Source organism: Chelmon rostratus, chromosome 11, assembly GCF_017976325.1.
Source record: "Chelmon rostratus isolate fCheRos1 chromosome 11, fCheRos1.pri, whole genome shotgun sequence".
Taxonomy (NCBI): Eukaryota; Metazoa; Chordata; class Actinopteri; order Chaetodontiformes; family Chaetodontidae; genus Chelmon; species Chelmon rostratus.
In genome coordinates, this window is record NC_055668.1 from 19,103,683 (window position 1) to 19,126,627 (window position 22,945).

A 22,945-nucleotide genomic window follows, 5' to 3' on the forward strand; every position below is an offset into this window, starting at 1 on the left:
GATTGAGTCAAAACAGGAACCCTTGCAGTGGAATGTAACTAAGTGCATTTACTCAAGTACTGTACTCAGTCATATAAGCCTTAATCATTGAAGTATATACAGTCACAGGAGTCATTTTTCTGCTTTGAAGTACATTTTCTTGATTATACTTCCATACTTTTACATAGGTAATGTCTTCAATTGAGGATTTTTACTTGTAAGAGAGTATTTTTACAGTGTGGTATTCCTTTAGTGGTACTTTTACCTAATTATGGACCTGAATACGTCCTACACCACTGGACCCTTGTCACATGAATCTCAACTCTCGACCCATGCTACCTGCCAATTTTGTTAAAATTTGCACCAAATTTGCATGAAACCCAGAGCTAAAACAATATATCAATTAGTTGTCAACTATTAAATTACTCACCAGCTATACTGACAATCAACAAATCAGTTTGAGTAATTTTTTAAGAAAAAAAAGTCAAAATTCTCTTATTCCAGCTTCCAAGACATATGAGGACATGGTCTTTGGTTTTACGAAACACAGATTAACATTTTTAACCATTTTCTGGCATTTTATAGACCTAACAACCAGTTGATTAAACGAGAAACAACGGATTAATCAATGAAAATAACTGTTAGTTGCAGCCCTAATGGAAACATGGCTAATGCTTAACTCTATAGTTCATTGAAAATAAAATAACAAACATTTGTAAAATTTGAAATATTTGTCCTGTTTAGTGTTTTTTTTTTGTTTGTTTGTTTGTTTGTTTGTTTGCTAAAAGCTGTCTGCTGAATGTAAAAAGACTGACTCTAAAAGCCCCACATGTCCAAGAACAATGCTGAGGACATCACCTCCTGCCCTGCAGCTTCCTGACTTCGGGTTCCAGTCTCCTGTCAAAGAAACGCATTTTTCAGTGTAGTTTGAAGACTGTGCGCCTTCGACAGCACATGCAAAGAGGTTGTGAAATGGAGAAATAGTTTGCATTGCTGTGCGGTGTGCTTGACCCACTGCGGGGCATCGTGAACTTCCCAGCGCGAGAAGAAAGAAGCCTCTCTGACGTCAGCCACGTCAGGTTTCAGTAGTCCAAGATGGCGGAGGTGAGCGGGCTGAGGAGCAGAAATCACTTCGAGCCCAACTGCAAAACGCGGGTCGCTGACGAAGGTAAGCCGCTGTCGATTTTGTGAAATAGATTTAAAACACTGGGCCCAGCGCCGAGCCGAGGAGGGGACTTGTTTAAGTGATTTGCTTCGGTCGTCTTTGTCTTTGTGAGTGGCAAACTCTCGGTTTTCCGTTAGCCAGACGCTTCTGTTTTCAACGGGGGGACCCGCGGTGTCCTGCCAAATGTGGAACCCCCTGCCAGAACACGTCTCCTCCGGTTCGCGAACGTAACAACGGTGGCAGCACAGGCCGAAATGTGTGGAAACTACTCAGTCTGTGTTTTCGCTCTGTCAAAACATGTTTTCTGTCTGTAACTTATGCTGAAAAGCCTGATGTTTGAAACTGATTCTGACCCGGATACAAACCGCGACACCTGTCGGCTCGTTTGTCCGGGCCGTCACTTTCACCTGGCCCGCGGAGGAGCAGCGGGTTGTCCGCGGTGTCCTGTCTGGAAACCTGCCGGCGGTTAGTCGCGCAGTCGCCGTGTCTGAACTTTAAAACAACGGGTTTCCTCTAAGGGGTTTTCAGGTCCTAACTACATGCATACGTTAATCTTCTCATCCCGCTAATGACTCGGATATTTTTAAAGACTCTATTATTAGTCTGTTCAGTTCACCAGCACAGTTAGCCTCTTCATTACGAGGCTAATTGTGTCCCCTGAATGCAACTGATGCTTGAGCAGTTTACAGCCAGAAAAAAAACACAGTAATTGTTAATGATAGGGTTGTAGTGGTAACTTCATCACTTACATTGAAAGGGGTCTTTGAGTAGGAAATAGAATTAGAGCAAGTAAAACACATTTCAGTGTTCATATGATCACCTGACTACTGTTTTCAGACAGTAGAAAAACTGTGATGCGATCCTTAAATGACAACAAATGAAAAAAATATGACTGCTGAGGTACAACCATGAGCACAATGTTTCCTGCTGCTAAGAGCTCCACACCTGATGCTGATTTGTCTTGCATTGAATTATATGCAGGTTCCTGCCAGTGTGGTGTCTAAATCAACTTAACATAGTTCCAAATGTGGATGCTGTTACTGTCAAGCTTTTCAAAGTAAATGTGATTTGTGTTTTGTCACATTAGGCAACAACCACAATGTTTTTGTCAGTATCAGGACCAAGTTTTTCATTCTGAAAACACCAAATATACAGTGTATATTGGTAAATTAGCAATGACCCAATTCTCCATCTGTGACAACAGTGCTATCATCACACACTGGATTTATTGCAGTATGTTGTAATTTGTTGCTTTGGCAAGTGGGGGAAAGAAGGCTATTGCCAGCACTTTGTTTATGGAGCAGTCGATTAGTTATTTGGCATCGGCAATAACTTTTATAATTGATTAATCATTGCAATTGTTTAATCAAGATAAAATATTTTCTGGCTCAAGTCTCTCGGATGTGAATATTTGCTGTTTTTCTCTGCTTCATGTAATTTCAAACTCCTTTGGGATTTGGACTGTTGGTCGTTCAAAACAAGGCATTTTTGGAAATTGTGCAGCAAGCAATTTATTGATTTATTTTTTTAAAAAGAAATGAACAATTAATTAATAATATTGTTAGTCAGAGCCCTACCTGTTTATCAGTACAGACATATTGTTTTCTATCCTGAAAGAGAAAAAAAACATCTTTTTCCTTTGCCAGTATGACAGCACACTCTCAGCTTAAGTTTCTTGTTGTTATGTTTCTATACCTTGTGACGACAGGTTAGCAAATAGCAAATAGTCTCCAAAGCTCGTCGCTGAAATATTGTCAGAGCCCCATATCATGATAACCCTTATGTCTACTTTCATACAGGCCAGCTGACTCTGTGGCAACAACATTCACGAACTGTGGCTGCTGTTAATATGCACTTTGTCCTCACAGACTCCCTGTTGGTCTGCTTGCTGCAATTGAACATTTGCCCTCCTTGACTCTTGTCCAGGGAGGCCATGTCAGGTTGTCTTTTGGCAATGCTGTGCAGAGAAGTCAGTGTAACTGCATCTTAATGGGCTACAGTGGATTCCTCGTTCTGTTTCATAAACTCAGTCTCTGCAGTCTTGTTGTCTTGACATGTTTCCTGGTCGTGTGAACAATTTTGTCCAGATTATTTAACATGCGCAGCCTGGATCAGACGAGGCTAGAAGAGGGTGTTGAAACCTTGCTTGAGAAACACTGGAATGTTGCAACAGTAGAGAGGAGATTTTTGGAGTTTTCCCTGCTTCTAAACACCTAAAGTGCCAGTGTTCTCCCTTAAGTATCTTAACCAACATCAGGAAATATTTCTGCATAATCTTGCTTGCAGAACGTTTGCCTCTAACATATTTAAAGTAGTGTATTTTCCATGTATGTACTCAACTTCAGTCCTAAAGATTTGTTAATTCTCAAACCAAATGTCTTGAAAAGGCCAGGGAAATTGGCTCTTTAAAGTTCGAAACCTCCCATATTTAGACAGCTGGTTTAGTTAAATGCACCAAAGCCATATCAAAGTCTGCCTCAGATATAGTGCAGGAGTCCGGGGAAGGCAGAGCTGATTTGGGACACAGTGTTGAGATGTAGGCTAGCTTGCGTAGACACACTCTATTCTTGCCATGCATAGTTAAAGATAGACCCTCATCAGATCTGGAGGGACGCAAAACTGAGTTTATGTGCAATGCTTTATGCTTTGTGTGCATGATGTACTGTACAAACACATCCCTTGGTAACTTTGTGAGTGCAGAGAAACATGTAGGCCAGCTAACATCTGCTCAGTGCCTCCATAAGATAAGAAGTAATGTAGCTAATTTTAGTTGTGCCCTCATTTTCTGCCAGCTGACGAGTAGTACAGTGCATTAGCCACTTTATCATGAAGTGTGAGTGTAGCAGTGAATGCACATATCAGCAAAGCTAATGGCGTTTCACTGGCTATTATGCTTTCTAGCATGCTTATTGTGTTTTGTCTCTCACACACATTCTGCTGCAGTACAGACTCCATGCAGTCCCAGCAGAATAGTGTCTTTGTGTGGGTCCCCTCTATAACTGCAGTCTGTGCCACTTCATCCTGCTGAGTGCTGCTCTGGACTTGAGGGAAACCTGCATTGCCACAGACAGGAAAATGTGCAGGGCTAATTTGGGTGCAGAGCAGATTACTGTAACTGCTTCATGCTTACACCAGCTACTCAAACGATAGCACAGCATTGCTGCTGCCCCTTTGGGAATTTGCAGCACCTCTAGCATGATCTTTGAATGCCCCATTTACAGTTGTCACCTTGAGAAAGAAGAGTAGCACTTAAAGGACCAGTGTGTAAGATTTAGGGGGACATATTGGCAGAAATGGAAAATAATATTCATAGTTTTCACCTGAAAATAAGAATCGTTGTGTTTTTGTAATCTTACAATGAGCTCTTTATCTCTACAAAGGGAGCGGGTGCTCTTCCACAGAGTCCACCATGTTGCAGCACCATGTTTCTACAGTAGCCCAGAATGGACAAATCAAGCACTCGCTCTAGAGAGCGCCAAGTTTCACAGCCATTGTTGGTTCCCCTGCTCACTTGTAAAGGGAGGATTGAGGCTAGGTGTACAGTATACCCTTGTTTTTCGCGGGGGTTACGTTCCAAAAAGAACCCGTGATAGGCAAAATCCGTGAAGTAGAAACCTTTATTATTATTATTATTTTACAATTATTATACAATTAAATACTCTATTATACATTGAAAAGAAAGAACAGACCATTTTACAGGCTCAAGCATTTGTTTCACAAATAAAAGTACTTTAGAAACGTTTTTTTAACAAATAACTTCTGTACTGTACTGTCAAATAATAATTTTAATCATCGATGTGAACAGAAGGCTTCAAATTGCGGAGATTAGCACCGCCCACCGCGACCCGAGTAATTGGATTAAACGGGAGAAAATTAAAAATGATTATGAAAAAAATACAAAGTACAGTCGGACAATTAGTGACTTAGGTGTATTTCACTGCTCTTCAGACTGAGCTGCTGCATCCTGACTCCGCTCTGCAGTGTTTTCTTCTTCTGAAGCCCGCGGTGCAGGTGTGTTTGTTCGGGAGAAGAACATAGTGATAGGCAAAACTCGACGTACGTACGTAATGTGAATGTTTTACGTACGTGTACATATTAAACTGCAACGTTATTGACGCACAGGTAGAGAAGAAGCGGAGTGACTTTTTAGCCAAGCAGAATGCAGAACACAATGCGCGATGCAAATCCGTGAAGTAGCGAAACCATGAAAAGTAAACCGCGTTATAGCGAGGGATCACTGTATTCGGTTGGTTGCCATTAAGTCCTACACAGTGGACCTTTAATATTTTCAAACTTCAAAACTGGCCGCCCACCACTTTCATATAGATATAGATATAGATATACAAACACACACATAAACAAGCACACAGCAAATCAGCTAAAAGTAATTTCCTATATCTCATCTAAATCATGCTGTTGATTTTATAGTTGTGGTAAGTGATATTAATTTTTTTTTTCCATTTATTAATAATGCCCAGCACTATTTTTTTCAAAGAGAAGAGACAGAACCATTTTTTTCTATGAAAAATGCTAATTTGAAATTTATGTTAATAATGTGAGGTAAGGTAGTGTGAAATCTAATTAGTCTAGTCATTGTTTGACATGGAGAACAAGTTTTTAATAAACTTGTTTGTACAGCATAAGCTGCTTTCTACCAGTATCAACCACAGGTGTCATATCAGCATCCAGCAGTCAAGGCACAAACTCTCTCAAACAAATACAAATTTGTCTGAGAAGGTTTGTTCTGTCTCACTGCTGTTAGTGCTGTCTCACTTTAACACACAGGCTTGGAGACATTTGATTTGGATGTCTGAATCAGTAGTTTTCAAGCTGCATTAAAAAAAAAACATAACAGAATAAAGAATCTAGCTCACAGCTTTCATATCTGCCTTTATATTAACATAGTTCTCACCATTAGAGCTGAAGGGTTAGTTGGATTGATTGTTTAGACGACCAACAAAAAGCAGCATTGCGTAGTTCCAACTACTTCTTGTCAGGATTGAGGTTTTGGACTGGCAAAACAAAACATTTAAAGATGCCACATGGAGCTTTAGGAAATTAATTGATTAATCAGGAAAGTAATGTACAGGTTAATTGCTCATGACAATTTTCACTAGACTCTGCCCTAGGCAGCATCTGTGTGGCTATCAAGTCAAGGGCAAATCATTGGTCTGCACTCACATCTTACAAGCAACTTCTGAAAGGGACGGTTTGTGTAGAGCCTTGCGTAAGGCGTCTTGATGTGCCATCACAATTTGTTTTGACTTGTTCGAGGTAGATGACATCATTGCAAAGTTGAGTATATGCTGTGTTACTTGTCTTATTGTTGAATACAGCTGGTGCATCCAAGGTGTGTCCATGACGCAATAACAGGAGCAATCTGTGGAGTCCTGGTGGTTTGCCAAAACCTAAATTTGTATGTGGAGAGCCAGCTCAGTACAATTGAATGGCTAATCACTTGTATAATATTTGAATGAGCAATGCACAGTGCTAGTTGTCAGGGAGTGTCATCCTAAACCGGCTCTAGTGAGTTCTGTATCTGTAAAGAAAAGCAGGTAATGAGGGTAAACTGTGATAAAGTTGAAGGCAAAACCTTTTTTTCAAGCAACTTGAAATAATTGAATATGTGTGTGAATAAGGCTTCATGGAGGTCAGTTGATTTAGAAATAAAAAGTTAGCAATGCTTAAAATGTTATTTTACAAGATTAGTTTCACGATTGTTTAAATTTTAAATAAGAAATGCAGTTGAGTCACATGAAACCATTAGCGTTGCAATGACGAGTTGGTTAATTGATTAAAAATAAAGTTCATCTTTGGGTCTTGGACTGTTGGTCAGACAAAACACACATTTGAAGATGTCACTTGTTGTGATGGATAGTTTCACCAATATATAGACCAAACGATGAATTGCTAAAATAATCAGCAGATAAATCAGTAATGAAAATTATCATTAGTTGCAGCCCTGTTACCAAGATAAGCTACCTATGTGCGTGCAGTACAGTTTATGGTTCAGCACACATGTTTATACTGCAGTTGTGGCACTGTGACAGGAAGGAAGGCAGCTTGCAGTTTCAGAGGAAACATGTGCTTTTGATTTTAAAAGGAAAGACCTTCACAGGAACATCAAAATGACTGAGAGGAGAAATGTGAAAATGGTGTCCTTCTCTTTTCTCGTGTCCTTTTTGCTGCCCCTTTGTGATTTCCAGCGCAGGGCTATTTCGAGCTTGACCTAGATGTGTGGTCCAGAGTGGAGAACAGTATTTAGCCCAACACAAAATGCTGGAAAGATCCCTGTCTATAATTTGACCACATGTAGGGCATTTCACTTTTGTCTCACAACAATAGCCTGTCACACGTAAACAAACTTAAGTCAATGAATCCTGTTCCTTCTCATTTTACTTCCATTGTCTGTACTGTACTAACACTGTTATCTAACTAGGGTAATCATATCTTTCTCTCTTTACTTTGCCCTGTTATCTAAAGACTTAAGTGGGATGGAAGATGTCCCCATTTTTCGGCATAAGCAGAGGCCTCCTTTAGCCAGGCCTGAAGTGCTGGAGGATGATTTGCTTCCCAGGACCACAGCCTCAAACTCACGCAAATACGCCAGCCACACCCCCTCACCAGACGAGGAGATTCTGGAAGAAGAGGTAAAGTGTTACTGTATTTCCTGCTCTATTCCTGTCTATTGTCAAGCATGTATACCATATCTAACTATGATTTGATGCAGCTATGACTGGAGGTCTCTGTTTCTCTTTCTTTTTTCACCACTCTGTACTTAATCTAGAAGAACGTCTGAATGTGTTCATGTCATCTAATTTCCCCTTTCTTCCAACTTCTTTGGCTGATCTCAGACTTGTGATTTTCAGTTCCCTTTCTCTTCTGTCTCTCTCCGTGAAATCTGCCTCATCACCAGTGTAATCACTTAAACCTCTCTCGATGCCAGTGAAAGCCCTGATTGATTGCAAACTCGTGTCCTCAGGCTGCGGCAGAGGAAGAAAAGGCCAGACCCATCCAGATCGTCCTGGCCAACGAGGATGAGCACAGCTTCGAGCTGGACGCTGCAGCGCTGGAGAAGATCCTGCTGCAGGATCACGTGAAGGACCTGAATGTGGTGGTCGTGTCTGTGGCCGGGGCTTTCCGCAAGGGCAAGTCCTTCCTGCTGGACTTCATGCTACGCTACATGCACTGTCAGGTGAGACAAATATTGTGTGATTTTCATACTGTTTCTGGACATACAAGGGAACATACTGCTGGAGCTTAAAAGAGAGAGAAAAGTTTTTCAGTCAAGTATTTAACACATAATAACAAATGTTCCTTATGCGACACTGAATATTGATTAGAAAGTTTAGAATCAAGACAAAATGATATCCCATCAACATTTTTTTTCGTTTGACCGATGGGATTAGTATTAGTTTGAAATATAAACAGTGAAGTTTAACTGATGAGAAAAGATGTTTGTCTGTAATTTACACGGGCTGGACTGCGGTAACGTGCTTACATTTTTTCACAACGTTCACTTAAATGATAAGTTGTACAGTGATGTGGTTAGGGGTGTTGTTTTATTGAATTTATCATGTAAAATGGAGTGTTGCAGTATATTGAAAAGATAATTCCGGGGAAATTTTTGCAGATAGAACTGAGATTTATTTTTTTTATTTGACTGTTAAGCAACTATGTGTATAGAAGGGCCCCAAGTAAGTTATTTCCATTAATGATTTATTATATTAAGGTGATTAAAGGCAAAAAAAAAAAGAGTGAAAAATGTCAATCACAACTTGGAGGCCAAAGTGAGCTCTTCAGATGTCTTGTTTTGCCTAATCCGCAGTCCAAAACCCTGACTCGAAGCGATTAATCCATTATCACAATAGCTGCCCATTCATTTTCTGTATAGACTAATCGATTAATCAACTAATTATTGCAGCTCAAGTGTATGACTGCCAATTATACCATAACTGCAATGCTTATTGCAGATGCAGACATCTTAAAAACCACTGATTTATTCACACTTGTTCAGATTTATTTCTGAATCATGCACAGTTTCTGAGGAGATAAGTTGATGCAGCTGTAACACTTACTTGGCTGTTTTCAAACATGTTTGTTGCATTTTTTTCAATGGCTGGTGAATTCTTGAAAGTGTCCTTTTAAGATGTTGAATGCCACAGTGTCGTTTTTATGAATATTCTGATCTATTAATTAGGCACAGACATTTAGGTATTAATTTTATCAATTTAAACTAGGCTAATAAGGCTCTTACTTACATGTAAATACCCTATCATGACCAGAAAATGCACTCTCATGCAGTTGTTTTTAAATGAATCATGAACCATGAGTCAGATTGTTGCAATACATTTGGCTTAACTTTGATATCAGTCCTGATATAACACACATTTAAACAATTATTTCCCACCCCTGATAAGCTGTCCCAACCTCATGTACTTTCTAAAATGTAGTTCTTGCACACAGTGTCAGCATGATCTGGCAATTACATTATTCACTAATTTGTTCTAATTCTGAAAGGCCCCTGCTGAAGGTGTGTTTACATGTGCTAAAGAAACATAAAACAGCTCATCTCTCCTCCGGGGCTTTCATATTGTGTAACATTCACACGCTGTAGAGATTGTGAAAACAGGTGGGTTAGAGGAGCTAGTGCACCAGATGAGATTACAACCAGAACTGGCATGTGCACCAGAATGTGACGAGCAAAGACAAGTGCCTCCTGTTCGGCCTCATACTGAGATACTTACTCAACCAGGTGAGTGAAAGGTGCAGCAAGGTGTATCAATAAAACAGGGTGGTGTAACTGGTCTCCGCCTGCTGGGTAGTGAAATTTAAAAAGTCCCGATTGAACGCCTAATTTTCCTGTGTGGTTATTGGCCTTTGAAATAAAGACTGTGAATGTGAATAAAACAAAGTGTACATTCCATATTCAGACATTCACACAAACACACACATCCATATTCTTGAGAATGTCCACCCAACAACTGCGACTTGTTTTAACACAGGTATCAAAAGTAGTCCTTCAGACCCTGAGGCAGCAGCTGGACACTCAGAGGCAGCCGGGATCACCTTTCACTCACTTGCACATACTCTCTCTAACACACACACACATACTTAAACACACACAACAGGAAAGACGGAGGAATGTTAGGACCCTTTCTCGCAGCTGTTGAGCAGCATGAAAACGGGCATTCATGCAAGTCTGGCCAGATCTGCACGTGTTCACATTTTTCAACGCGCGCTGATGCCATTTGTTCAGGCTGTGGTTCTTATATTCAGTTGTATACAGCAGTTAATGTTGCAGACGGCATAAATATTGTGATAAGATCCTAGTCGGGCATTCAGCACAGATTTCATGTTACAGTAGCCAGGAACCAGAGTTCATGCATATTTTGCCTTGCAAATCAGGTATTTGCCTGTGAGGGCTGTTTACGCATTTCTGTCTGTGGTCAATCAGTCCCCTCACTTGTCAACAGGAAATACAAACAAGGTCACAATGAGTTGCTTTTATTCTGACCTTCTTGTTTCCTGTCATATCTGAAATGTTTTTGTGATGAGGGGCTTGTAATGCTCAGTGAAACAACCCTGACAAGTTAAACAGTAAATCCTCTGCTATGAGCTGGTCGTTTTCTGAGCTGTGTTTTCAGTCTCGCATTCAAGCCTTGTGCCACAGCGCCACTAGTGTTGTTACTGTGGGAGCCACATTTCATTCAGGGTCTCCCAGGGTGTTCTATTCACACCTGTTACTGTGTAGACAATACGCTGTAAAACATGAGGATGTAGGTATAACTTCTGTTACGTGAGGTGCTTTTGGGAAAGAATAGAGAACTCTAGAGTACAAACCTTTACCAAGATCTAATAATCACCCAGACAGGAGTTACTTTCTCAGGCATCGTTGTATGATAGATGACAGGTTTGTAATGTAAGGCTCGTTTCCCTGATGGGGGTAGTTAAATTACACTTGAACACTACAATACAATACATTATTTAAAGGCAGCTCCTCTTGTAAAATGAATTTTCCCTCCAGGTGCTAATTTGAGCCAAATGCTGGTGGACTTCAGTTCGTTGACCTACACCATGTTTTCACTCCTCCCTCTCGTACCATTATCTCTCCACCTCCTCTCCACCATCTGTCTCTTCTGCCCCTCACACTTAACCCCTCATCTGTCCAATTCCTCCCTTTTTCAACCAATCTTCATCACTTCTCCTGTGTCTCTTACCTCTCACCTTACCCACTCCTCCCTGCTTCCACCGCAGAGTGAGTCGTGGATGGGAGGCGATGACGAGCCCCTGACAGGGTTCACCTGGAGAGGAGGCTGCGAGAGGGAGACCACAGGAATTCAGATCTGGAGTGAAGTCTTTGTGGTCGACAAGCCTGATGGCAGCAAGGTAGACAGTTATCAAACAAAAAATACCATAAATCCCTGTGAGCTTCAAATGTCACACATGGTTGATGTTTATTTTTGGGGAGAGCCTGGTATATGTCAGATTAGTATTCTCAAACAACCATCAGCGTACTTTGTCTACAAGTGGAAGTTGGCAGCATGTTCCATTTATTGTGTCTCGTCCCAACAGGTTGCTGTGCTCCTCGTTGACACTCAGGGAGCATTTGACAGCCAGTCCACCATAAAGGACTGTGCCACTGTGTTCGCCCTCAGCACGATGACCAGCTCTGTACAGGTGAGACTTAAAACATGTCTCGTCTGATCGAAAATAAGCTTTAACATTTTTCGCTTAAATATCCCATTTACACGTTAATGCAGGGTGTTAATGTGTCCTGATCAGATCTGCTTGACCACATCTGGAGGTAGCCTGACCCCCATCTGTGTTTGGATCTTAGATGGGTGTAAACACAATCCAAACAGGCTAAATAATATAACACTGGTACAGATATTTGTTTCTAGCAACCATAAAATATAGATTATTTTTCAAAATTAGAGCAGGCTGAAAGAGACACGGCTGTAATTACTAATGACACATCTATTTTGTGCCACGAAAGAGGCAAAAGATGCATTATACAAGAGAACTACATGAAAAATGAAAGTGATTCGGGTGGGAAAGTAATGATAAACAGTAAGAAATAAGTTTGTGCTACGGTGTGCACTGCATTAACTGATCTGCTGGTAACAAGGCATATGATTTATCAAGTCATAGAGGAGCCTACACGCTGGTAATGCAACACACCAGGACAAAGATTTTTATACAAAGAAAGGAATAACTTAATATATTACATTTGCCGAATTTATAAGAGGGACAAATCATTAAAATTGGTCATAAACAGTGTTTCACAAAGTTTATGAAGTTTTCCTTCTCGACAACGCACAAAACTCAGTGAGTTCTTAAGGGAGTCTGGAGCTGATTTGCCCACACAAGTTTTTCTCTGGAGGTCAGAGATCTGATCACATTAAAAATACCAGGTCTTTATGCAAAGGCACGATCAGACTGTCTATCCAGATACATGCCTGAACACAGATCTCATTTTAATGCCAGGTCTAAATGGGATGAAAATGTCAACATTTATGTCTCACTTTGTGCTTATTTCTTTGTTTTCAGGTGTACAATCTCTCCCAGAACATACAGGAGGACGACCTGCAGCATCTGCAGGTTGGTGTCATCACAGCACCGGAGTCTGTTACAGTATCCTCTGTTTTCTGATCATAACTTTGTTTTCTCTCATATGTAGCTCTTCACAGAATATGGCCGGCTGGCAATGGAGGAGATCTACCTGAAGCCTTTCCAGGTACTCGCTGCTGATCACTGTGTGTACATGTATACTCTGTACATCATTTATATATATTCCTAAATAATGAATGTCATATACCATTGAATGTGCACCTTGTCCATGAAGGCTGCCTGTTAAATTACTACTGGGTCTCATTGTGTGCCTGCTATGTTGGTGGTGTGTTCAGTCCCTGATGTTCCTGATTCGAGACTGGAGTTATCCTTATGAACACAACTATGGACTGGAAGGAGGCAACAACTTCCTGGAGAAAAGACTACAGGTGAGAAACAATGATATTTCTTCACATTGCTAAATGTTTGCACAGCAGGCTGTCAAACACACCAAGCCTCTTTTTGAACGACACTGTACTTGAATTTGTACTGTACTGTACTTGCCATCATCTGTTCAGCTGTGTGTAAATTTGCTCAGTCATGTGTGTACACATTTGCACATCACTCAAAACGCACTTTCACTTTGAGAGAATTGTTTTCTGCTGACACAGGTTAAACAGAACCAACATGAAGAGTTGCAGAACGTGAGGAAGCACATCCACTCCTGCTTCTCCAGCATCGGCTGCTTCCTGCTGCCACATCCTGGCCTCAAGGTGGCCACCAACCCGTACTTTGACGGCAGGCTGAGGGGTGCGAAAACTGAGAGCGCTGCGTGTACTTATAATGAAGAGTGGTAGCTAAAGCATGCTTGACTGAAATGTTCGCGTCTCAGAGGACAATCGAGGTGCGTTTGTGTGTTTCAGACATCGATGGGGATTTTAAGAGAGAGCTGGCCAAGCTGGTGCCCCTCCTCCTGGCCCCAGAACGACTGGTAGAGAAGGAGATCGGAGGCAACAAAGTCACCTGCAGAGATCTGCTAGAGTACTTCAAGGTCCTGCAGGATGTTATTAAAGTGCAGTAGTTTTCACACTGAGAAGTCGCAGGTCGTTAAACAGTAGGAGTGGGCAATAGTTAGTGGATGTAACTCCAGTTCTATGAGTACATGCATAACCCTCTACCAGCATGTGTTCACATCCAAAGTAAAGCACATTATTTATGAATTGCGAACACATTTATCACAGTAATGACAGTATTTCATAATCTATTTCCCACAAAATGAGTCTGTTAATTACATGTGTTAGCTGCCAGAATATTAACACTGCGCTGGAAACACTGGTGTGATCATCTGTATTATTTTACACTCCTGCAGGCTTACATAAAGATCTACCAAGGTGAGGAGCTGCCTCACCCAAAGTCCATGCTGCAGGTTAGTTGTTGTCTCAAAACTGAGGGATCTCATTCAGTATGGGTCACACTTTTTAGGTTTTGAATCTCATTGTCTTTTCCTGTTTGTCAGGCGACTGCAGAAGCCAACAACCTGACTGCTGTGGCAGGAGCCAAAGACATGTACAGCAAGAACATGGAGCTGGTAAGGACGTGTTTTTCTTTCGCAGTCTTCATGAATCACAATCAGTTCAGTAATGTAAAGTTTAGATGAAGATGTGAAGGGCTCATTGAGGGATAGCAGGAAGTCGTCATGGTCCAGCAGAACAGGGCCTAGTGAATATCCAACTAGTTTGTGCTACTGCAAAGTTTGAAAGTTTGAGTCTTAGTTTTGTGTTAAATCTCTTCTGTCACCTACACTGAAGCATCCTTTCCTTCCAGGTCTGCGGTGGGGACAAGCCGTACATCGCCCCGGCTGACCTGGAGCGCTGCCACGAGGAGTTCCGCGAGCACTCTGTGCGATTCTTCCGCTCCGTGAAGAAAATGGGCGGCGAGGAGTTCTGCCAGCGCTACCAGAACCAGCTGGAGTCGGAGCTGGACGAGGCCTACGGCAACTTCTCCAAGCACAACGACGGCAAAAACATCTTCTACGCGGCACGCACACCCGCCACGCTTTTTGCGGTCATGTTTGTCACCTACGTGGTGTCTGGGGTGACGGGCTTCATCGGTCTCAGCACCTTAGCAGTGCTGGCTAACCTGGTCATGGGTGTAGCACTGCTGTCGCTGTGCGCCTGGGCGTATGTGAAGTATTCTGGAGAGTTTCGGGAGGTGGGAACGATGATAGATCTGGTGGCCGAGACACTCTGGGAACAGGTGGGTAATCGATGTGAGAGGAGGGAGGAGAGTTTGTGTGTGTGTGTGTGTGTTTGTGTGTGATGTTTGTTGTTGCTGTTATGGTGTTTTCGTATTAAGCTGGAGTTATATCAGGTACTTAAAGCCAGAACTGATGTTTTTCAATAGAAACCGTCTGCCAAAAAGTAACAAGAACACATTTGAGGTTGCATAAAAACAATGTCTTCATTACATTGCGGCTGAAACTGATGATTATTTCATTATGTACCAGAGTAAAGCAGCAAATCATCACATTTACAAAGCTAAAACCAGAGATGTTTGACTGTTAAACCTATTTATGAAGCACAAATACCAGCCAGTTATAAAAATGGGAATTAATTTTTCTGTCGCATCCGTGAATCAAATGAATGTTTCAGTCCGTCATAGTTTGTCCACCAGAGAGCACTGACAGCTTTATTTTTCAACTGTAAAATACCCCACTCAGTACATACGGTACATATACGCCCAGGTCACAACTGGTTAATTGCCACATTGAAGCGATTCCTATCAGAGATTTTTCTTAATTTTATGTGTTCATGTTCAGAAATGAATATGTTGTTACTGGATTTTTTCTAGTTTATATTAGATATCAGGATCTGCCTCAGAAACCCAGCACTGGGCTTTAGTTTTAGGTTAAGATCGGATTAGGCAGCTCTAGCCAATAGAATTTCTTATGCGTACTGGGTCAAGCTACCTTTTGAAGTGAATGACTCATTTTTTCTTCAGGAATGTAACTATATAAGACGCCTGTGAATGTGTGCTTTTTCTACTGTTTTATATGTTTTTCCCTGAAGTTCCCTTTGTTGCCTTTTATTTCTAGGTGTTTAAAAAGCCTGGGAAACAGGAATCCTTCCATCACTTTTTGTTTCTTTCTGTCTTCTGTGTCTTCACGTCCATCCATCACAAACTCTGAGGAATCACTGTTTCCCTCCACACTGAAACTCCATCAGCACCCACTCTTATTTGCTCTCCCTTCAGCCCTCCATCTGTTGTTGACCCGCAGACTCAGGAGTACAAATACGAAACCAGTGTTTGTTTTTCTATTCTGGTGTCATGCATGTTTGGGATTCACCATGAACGCAGCCCTCGTGTCTCCTCTGACTTCTTCCTTCCTTCCTCTCCTTCTGTCTCTCTTCCTCCCTCCGCTGCTTTACAGAAGACGGTCAGAAAGGTGAGAGGTCCCATTTCTCTCATCTTCTGCCCGCTGTTCTCCACATCCCACCTTATTTCCTTTTACTTCCTCCTCCACCTCCTGCTACCAGGCTCCCCATGTTCTTTTACATGTGTATGGTTCAGCATCGAAGGTGTCTTTCATCTCTTTCTTGTCCTCCTCTGTTTCTCCTTGCTCTCCCCCCAAACTTCTGGATGGATCTTTCTCATCTTTTTTTTTCCCCCTCCACCTGCTGTCTGCCTGTCAGTCAGTCCTGTTTCTTGTTTAACTCTCCCGTTCCTCCCTGCTGTCCTCTCAGGTGTTTTCCAAACTTTTGGAGCCTGTCAGGAGCCGCCTGGCTTGGCCCGTCTCGCTCCTCCCTTCATTCCCATCAGGAGCGACGCTGGGACTCGGAGCTCTGTCTCCTCTCAACAACAACTACAAGAAGACTAAATAGCTGCTGGACGACTGGCGGATCTACAGACTGTTAAACTTACTTCTCACGCAGTTTGCTGGCTTTTTATGGTTCATTTTCAGCCCAATGGTGCTGTATTGTCATACTTTACCCCCTGGGTCCCTCAGTGTGGACCCCCTCTGAGCTTCACTGGCAGGCCAGGCCCATCTCAGGATCTCAAGGACTTGAAGCCGCCCCAATGGTTTTTTTAATTATCTTGGATGACTGATGACTTTTTTCTTAAATGTTTTTGTTCAGTTGAAGAGGTTTTGTTCAGGTTTGTTGTGAGTCTTTCTGTGGTCGGCATGTTGGAAACTACGTCCTGTTTTTGTTCCTTTTATTATTTAACGTTTTTCTTCCCTAACCTACTTTCTTTCAGTTTCTTTGTCCCCTTCATAGCCTGTTTTCAGACCAGTTCACTTGATTCGTCCTCACACAGAGTCCTCTTCTTCCTTCTCTCCTGCAGGTTTTGAAGCCATTAAGTGAACAGTATATGGAAGACAACGTCAGACAGACGGTGGTTAACTCTATCAAAGCCAGCTTGACAGAACAGGGCTCGCAGCACACCAAGTTAAAGACTCACTGACGCTCTTCCTCCTCCTCCTCCTCCCATCATGTTCATCACCCTCCCGCCCACTCGCTCAACGTGTTCAATCCTAGAACTGTGGAACTAGTTCAACACCAAAGCTAAACCTCCCCCCGCCCCCTCCCATACGGCCATCGTCACATCGCTGCCCTGTCTTTATTTGCTGTTATGGACCTGTAGGCTCGCTGTCTGCCCTGCTCTTCATCGCCCCCCAGTGCCTCAGAGCAGAAACTGCACGTTCATGAGAGGACTGAGCAGAGAAGCCGGCGGCGGCGCCTCTCGCCAAAACAGGACATGAAGGACTTCTCCAGTGTGCCATGCTGTGATAGATGAATCTTGTGTTGTAATGCGTACTGTAGGCTGACACACACTCTCTCACACACACACACACACACACACACACATAAACTGACATGCTGGTAGCGGACTGCACTCGCTTCAGGATTGAGCTGTAATTCAGGGAAAACTGACACCGCTGTGGGCAGCTGTTATCAACAATGGATGCAAACTAAAACCCTTCTCTGTGCATTTAATGGTTTTGTGTTACAGGCCGGACAGTTAAGAGCTCAGTTTATTAACGTGTCCTACAAGCACAAGCAAACTAACAGACAAACTAACGATGAGGTGATGTTTATTTTTTAACAATTTCAGTAAAATCAGGAAACGGATTTTAGTAATTCAGCTGAATTGACAGTAAGTTGTAAACCCTATCATGGACAAGCTGGATCGAGAGGCTATCCGCTAGATTGATCTGTCTCCTACAAATCTGACCTGAAAACAGACGAGTGCAGGAAATCAAGCTAAACTGTACGTAGTCGTTCACCTGCCTCCCTCTTTTCATTCATGTCTTCACACTAAGTTTGGAGGTGTGTTAACCAGGTAACATGGTCAAAGCCTGGCCTCAGGTTGCTTCTAGGCAAGTTCCCTTAGTACGTGTCTCCGTGTTTCCCTTTAATATTTTGTGACTGTAATCCTTAAGAGACCTGTAGGAAGCCTCGAGCCCTTCAGCTGAGGTTTGATCTGTTTTTAATGTAGAGCTGACGGGTTTTATCTGACCTTTAGTGTCTTGTAGTGGACCTGCCAGTGTTTGGCCATGTGCGTGGCGTTAAGAGCTGTGTTGTAGCATTAAGCTAGCTAAGAGCTTTTAGAGCTCAGGTAGCCAGAGAGGACTGTCATGGTGAACCATTTGCTCTTCCACCGCCTTTCATTAAAGCTGCACTAGCCCTGTTTCCCCCCACATCTTTAGGAGCTACAGGCTAAGTTAGATTCTTGCTTCTGTCAGAGTCAGAGATATCAATCCTTTTTAGCTAAAACTCAGACAGTTTGACATTTTGGAATTATGCTTGTTTGCTTGATATTTGAGTAAGAAGAGTACAAAAATGAAGCTACTGCCAACAGCTTAGCCAGTTAGCTTAGCTTAGCCTAGACTGCAGGAGGATGAAGCAGATTTGCCCTGCACCTCTAAAGCTCAGTAACTAGCAGGGTGTGTGTGTATATATATAAATATCTTGTTTGTTAGATTCATACACAAACTGAACAGTTTTTTGTGTGAATTAAACAGACATATTGATTAGAGGTGCAGATTTTTTACCTTTTCAACAGAGCCAGGCTAGCTGTTTCCCTCGTTTTCATGCTTTATGCTAAGATAAGCTAACTCGGCCGTTGGCTGTAGTGTCATATTTAACTGACAGACATGAGTGGTATCAATGTTCTCAGCTGACTGTGGCAAGTAAGTGAGCATATCTCCCAAAATGTTGATTTTTTTTTTCTTTTAACTGACAAGAACTGATTCTCCCCTCACCCTTTCTGCCCCCTTCTCTCAAGGCAGATTAGTCTAATCACTGGATTCTCATCCCTCTCTTCAGCAAAAGATTATACAATCAGTCAAGCAATTCACATGTGATCGCTCCATAATAGGACCCTGACTTAATGTTATTACATGAACTGAACCTGCCCCGTTATATTTTGTTCAACAGCTGCATCACATCTGTCTCAGCTCTTTTGCATCGATTCCATCCACATTATCTCTCACCTCAAGCGCCAGTCTCGTACTGTACAGTCTCTCTCTTTCTGTGTTCAGAAAAAGTTTGTTTCTGAGTACAAATTGGGCATGTATGTTGAATTAAATATTTAAATAAACTTTGTATACATTTTATAGTGAATCAGTTGACAGTGGCTGTTTTTTCTTCTCTTGATCAACTTAACAGTCTGTGGTTTGTTTAAGAATGATAAGTTGCTGCTGTAGGGTTTACACTAGTTTTCTCCTCATGAGGACGGCCGTTAATGAGTTAAACGTGGTACAAACACTAGGAGAATTTTTTCGATTGTGTCGAGTGGGTTGGAGACAATGTCTGTCTGCCTTTTAAAGATATCTCTGGTAATTTATTTTTGAATAAAATGTTTACCTTAAGAATAAATCATCAATTAAATTATGTTGGCTCCTTTTTGTCTGTTCTTTTAGGAGATTATTTCCTTTAGAGATGTTATTTAGTCTGAACCAAGATCAAGACGTTCCATTGTTTGCTCATGCAGCTTTTAAACGTACAGTAAGCACAATTCTCCAAACACACTCATCTTGTGTCTTATCTTTAAACCAGCTCGTCACAACCCATTTCATCCATTGAACACAGCAAAAGTTCAGTTGTATTTGCATATGTTTTGCAGAGATAACTCCTCTTTAATGATTATTTCTAGCGTCAACCCTCCTAGTTCATCCCTGGGTTATGTCTGCAGGTATTTCCTTCAGGTTGCTTAGTTACAACCTCCATCAATGAGGAAAGGGCACATACGTAGCCTGACAGGTGAAACGGAGGGCAAAAATTTTTATTGAGCAACTGCTGCTCCTTTAAAGTGGCTGTAATCAATAGGTTTAGAAATGGCAATGTATAAAATTATGAAACTACAAAGAAGCTGACTCTGCAGCTCCCCTCAGCTTTACAGAGCCGAGTGAAGAAAATTACTCATCAACCTGTTCAAAGCATTTATGCATTTGATATTAAAGTTGCAATTGCTATATTTGATGCTAGTGCCTCATTTTTGAGGGAAGATTTGAGGTTTTGTGAGCTGGGTGCAAAGGCTGGAGAAACTTGTGCTAAAGCAGTTGGTAACTTGAGGTTTATTTTAAGAAATGTGTGTAAACAAAGGAGAGAAACTGCACTGCAAAACCTCAAAGTGAGTCAGACAAGTTCCACACTTATTCTCTCAATGTTAAACTGAGAGCGAGAACATCGAAAAGTAGCTATCTTATAGTCTGTGGCCTTGCTTTATAAAGGTCAGTGACAAATTACCAAGAGGAAAGGCTGCATTTTTCTGGAACTAACACAGTTAACTTCATTATTGAGTCACATGCAAACACAGCACAAGGAAAAGATCAGCAGCTATCAGCTGAACGCAGCCAGTTTATGCTACACATTCAAATGGATTAAGTGTGTTGGAGGGACCTAAGAAAGCCCCTGGATCCAGATGTTTCATACCATAGAAGATATTCTCCTCCAGATCATTTCTAACCTGATCTGCTGCTGAGATGTTGCATTTCCAAAAATGACCAACAGAGGGAGCCAGATTCTTAAAAATACACAGTTTTATTTTCTCACAGAACTGGCTTAAGCTGCAATATAAGTAACATTTTCATGGTTTATGCCAGACTCCCATACCGACCATAACACACCGTATGGAAGAACAGACCAACATTGTGCTTTTAAACAGACTGTTAGGATGTATACAGCTGAAGTTATGAATACTACTGTGTACAATTAAAGCAAACTTTTAATAAAAAAAAAAAAAAAAGCTTCAAAAGGCCACAAAAATGCAAAGAAAGAACATAACACTGACAGGCACAAGGCCTTTTATCCCCCTCCCCGTTTATAACAATAAAACTAACTAGTAAAGTTTGAAAAATATACTAAAAACTACTTATGATATAAAACTTATCTGAACACGCTTAATGAGAAACGTCACAGGCTCAAGAAAGTCTCCAAATGAAACTCACGATGGCACATTTCATGTCACCGAAAGCCTCATAATTTTCTTTTCGTTGCGGTCAGACATACTTTATGGCGAAATCTCTTTCGAGTTTAGCAGGAAGACACAGAAACAGTAAAAACTAAAGGACTGTTGATCCACACTGGAACAACTTCATCTAAAACCTAAAACTACAGAGCGACAAATACAAAACACCACTCTCTAAGACGAAGGGTGTTCAGCAGTTAGTGACCCAGATGATTGATTAAAACCTCGTCTTCAGGATTTAGTCCTTCCTTACATTCTTTGAGAATTGACTGATTTGTTATGAGGAGGCTTACACACACGCACACAAGGGACCGGAGTCAACACTGAAAGCGGAGACGGAGCGAAGCGGTTTACACGTTAGCCGTTTGATGGGTCATGACCTCCCTTCAAAGTTCACCAGTTTCCCATGCTGTCTTTGTGTATTTGGTTTGATCAGAGTTGAAAGCTGTAACAGTCCAGAGTGATGTAACGCTTCACGTTTCATGTGCAAACATCGTGAAAAAGAAAACCACGTCGACAATCACGGTTAACAAACTGATGGGCTGAATTTAGCGGTCAGTGTACACGAGCCCAACGCCAGAATCCAAGAGCCTTGTTTATAAAAATGTGTTAAGACTTTATTTACACACCGTCAGACCTTTATATGATTTCTACAGAATGTGACTGTTTCAAAGATAGTGAAAGAAGCGTAACTTTAAACAACGTAAAAACATTATTGAAATTGTATTTTTTTTGTACTGTACTAGTGCAAAGGAACGTTTTCTAAACGAGGCTCTGGGATGCTGCGTGCAGGCCGTCTTCATTAACGCTGCCTAGGCTCAACGTTTGGCAGTTTTGTGATGAAAACTTTAAACACACCTTAAAGAATTTCTACAGTCTTCTACATGATGAGTCTACGACAACTGACTTTTCTTTTGTCACACTTTTGGTTTTGATTTGCTTGTTGAGTTGCACTCTGTCCTCTTCAATTTATCTCACAGAAACAACCAGTTGATCAATGGCATCGATTGGAAAATACCCCCCAAAAAAAGAGGAGAGGCGAGCACAGGTTAACACACTGTGCTGCAGAGTTTGGAAGAAAAAAAAATCAGTAACATGTTTCAGCTTCTGCTGAGGTGGCTGGATGAGACGAGTCTCTACTGTGCACTTCAGAGGACCGAGGTCCTCTAGTCGTCTACTCTGCTGTGCCGTCTCCACTCAGCTGGACGTTGTTGTAGAGGAGCGCAGCTAGTCCAATTATTTAAAGGCTCTCCCATAAAGTGTAAAGACAGGGAGTGTGCTGGAGGGCGGGTGGTCTAATCTACGTCTACTGAAGGGTGTACTGGGGATCTTAGATCATGGCCCGGAAAGCAAATGAGACTGCGGCGCCCAGCGCCAAGCCGAGGGACAAGAAGAAAGCCATGATGGCCCCCGCAGTCTCTGCCTCATGCTGTGGCACCTTCCTGTACAGAGACAACAGAGGGACAAAGGTCATTAGGAATGAATCGCTCCCCTTTAAACACAACATCTCCTCGGGGACAATATAGTTAAAGTTGACCAAGGCGTGGCACTGTAGCCCAGAACCTGTTAGCTTAGCTTAGCGTAAAAACTGGAAGCAGAGGAAAACAGCTAGCCTGACTCTTCGCTTAAAACATCTGCCTCAGCACCCCTGAGGCTCAGTGATCTACATGTCGTATCTCATTTGTTTACTTTGTACACAAACTAATGTAAAAACATCAATTTATGGTTTTAAGAGGAGTTACATGCTCTTACTGTTTAACAACAAACAACACATTA

The 22,945-nt window shown here is 41.8% G+C and overlaps 2 protein-coding genes across 6 annotated transcripts in view; one reads left to right on the forward strand and one right to left on the reverse strand.

The window, feature by feature from the left end:
- Positions 1 to 1,058: 1,058 nt before the first annotated feature.
- On the forward strand, positions 1,059 to 19,585 carry atl2 (atlastin GTPase 2). 2 transcript variants are annotated; one of them, XM_041947363.1, is made up of 15 exons: positions 1,059 to 1,147; positions 7,628 to 7,794; positions 8,127 to 8,339; positions 11,402 to 11,533; positions 11,720 to 11,824; positions 12,698 to 12,748; positions 12,828 to 12,884; positions 13,054 to 13,146; positions 13,369 to 13,507; positions 13,621 to 13,748; positions 14,067 to 14,123; positions 14,214 to 14,285; positions 14,522 to 14,953; positions 16,128 to 16,142; positions 16,441 to 17,178. In XM_041947363.1, exons 1-15 carry the CDS (start codon positions 1,075 to 1,077, stop codon positions 16,576 to 16,578), a joined length of 1,872 nt encoding a protein of 623 aa, XP_041803297.1. In that variant the 5' UTR covers positions 1,059 to 1,074; the 3' UTR covers positions 16,579 to 17,178. The 2 variants fall into 2 exon arrangements, with proteins under 2 accessions (XP_041803297.1, XP_041803296.1); XM_041947362.1 differs by lacking the exon at positions 16,128 to 16,142 and having other exon boundaries at positions 17,042 to 19,585.
- Positions 19,586 to 20,723: 1,138 nt separating this feature from the next.
- Positions 20,724 to 22,945, reverse strand: part of LOC121614193 (equilibrative nucleoside transporter 1-like) — a 32,808-nt gene continuing 30,586 nt past the window's right edge. For all 4 annotated transcript variants that reach the window (XM_041948000.1, XM_041947999.1, XM_041947996.1 and 1 more), the window contains exon 13: positions 20,724 to 22,611. In XM_041948000.1, the coding sequence (XP_041803934.1) occupies positions 22,500 to 22,611 (112 nt within the window). In that variant the 3' untranslated portion in view covers positions 20,724 to 22,499. The remainder of the gene's footprint in view (positions 22,612 to 22,945) is intronic.

Excerpts from the sequence above, each read along its gene's own strand:
- atl2 (XM_041947363.1), top strand. The coding sequence starts at position 1,075 with ATGGCGGAGGTGAGCGGGCTGAGGAGCAGAAATCACTTCGAGCCCAAC. Across the intron at positions 1,148-7,627 it reads AACGCGGGTCGCTGACGAAG|ACTTAAGTGGGATGGAAGAT; the intron begins GTAAGCCGCTGT and ends TGTTATCTAAAG. Across the intron at positions 14,286-14,521 it reads ACAGCAAGAACATGGAGCTG|GTCTGCGGTGGGGACAAGCC; the intron begins GTAAGGACGTGT and ends CTTTCCTTCCAG.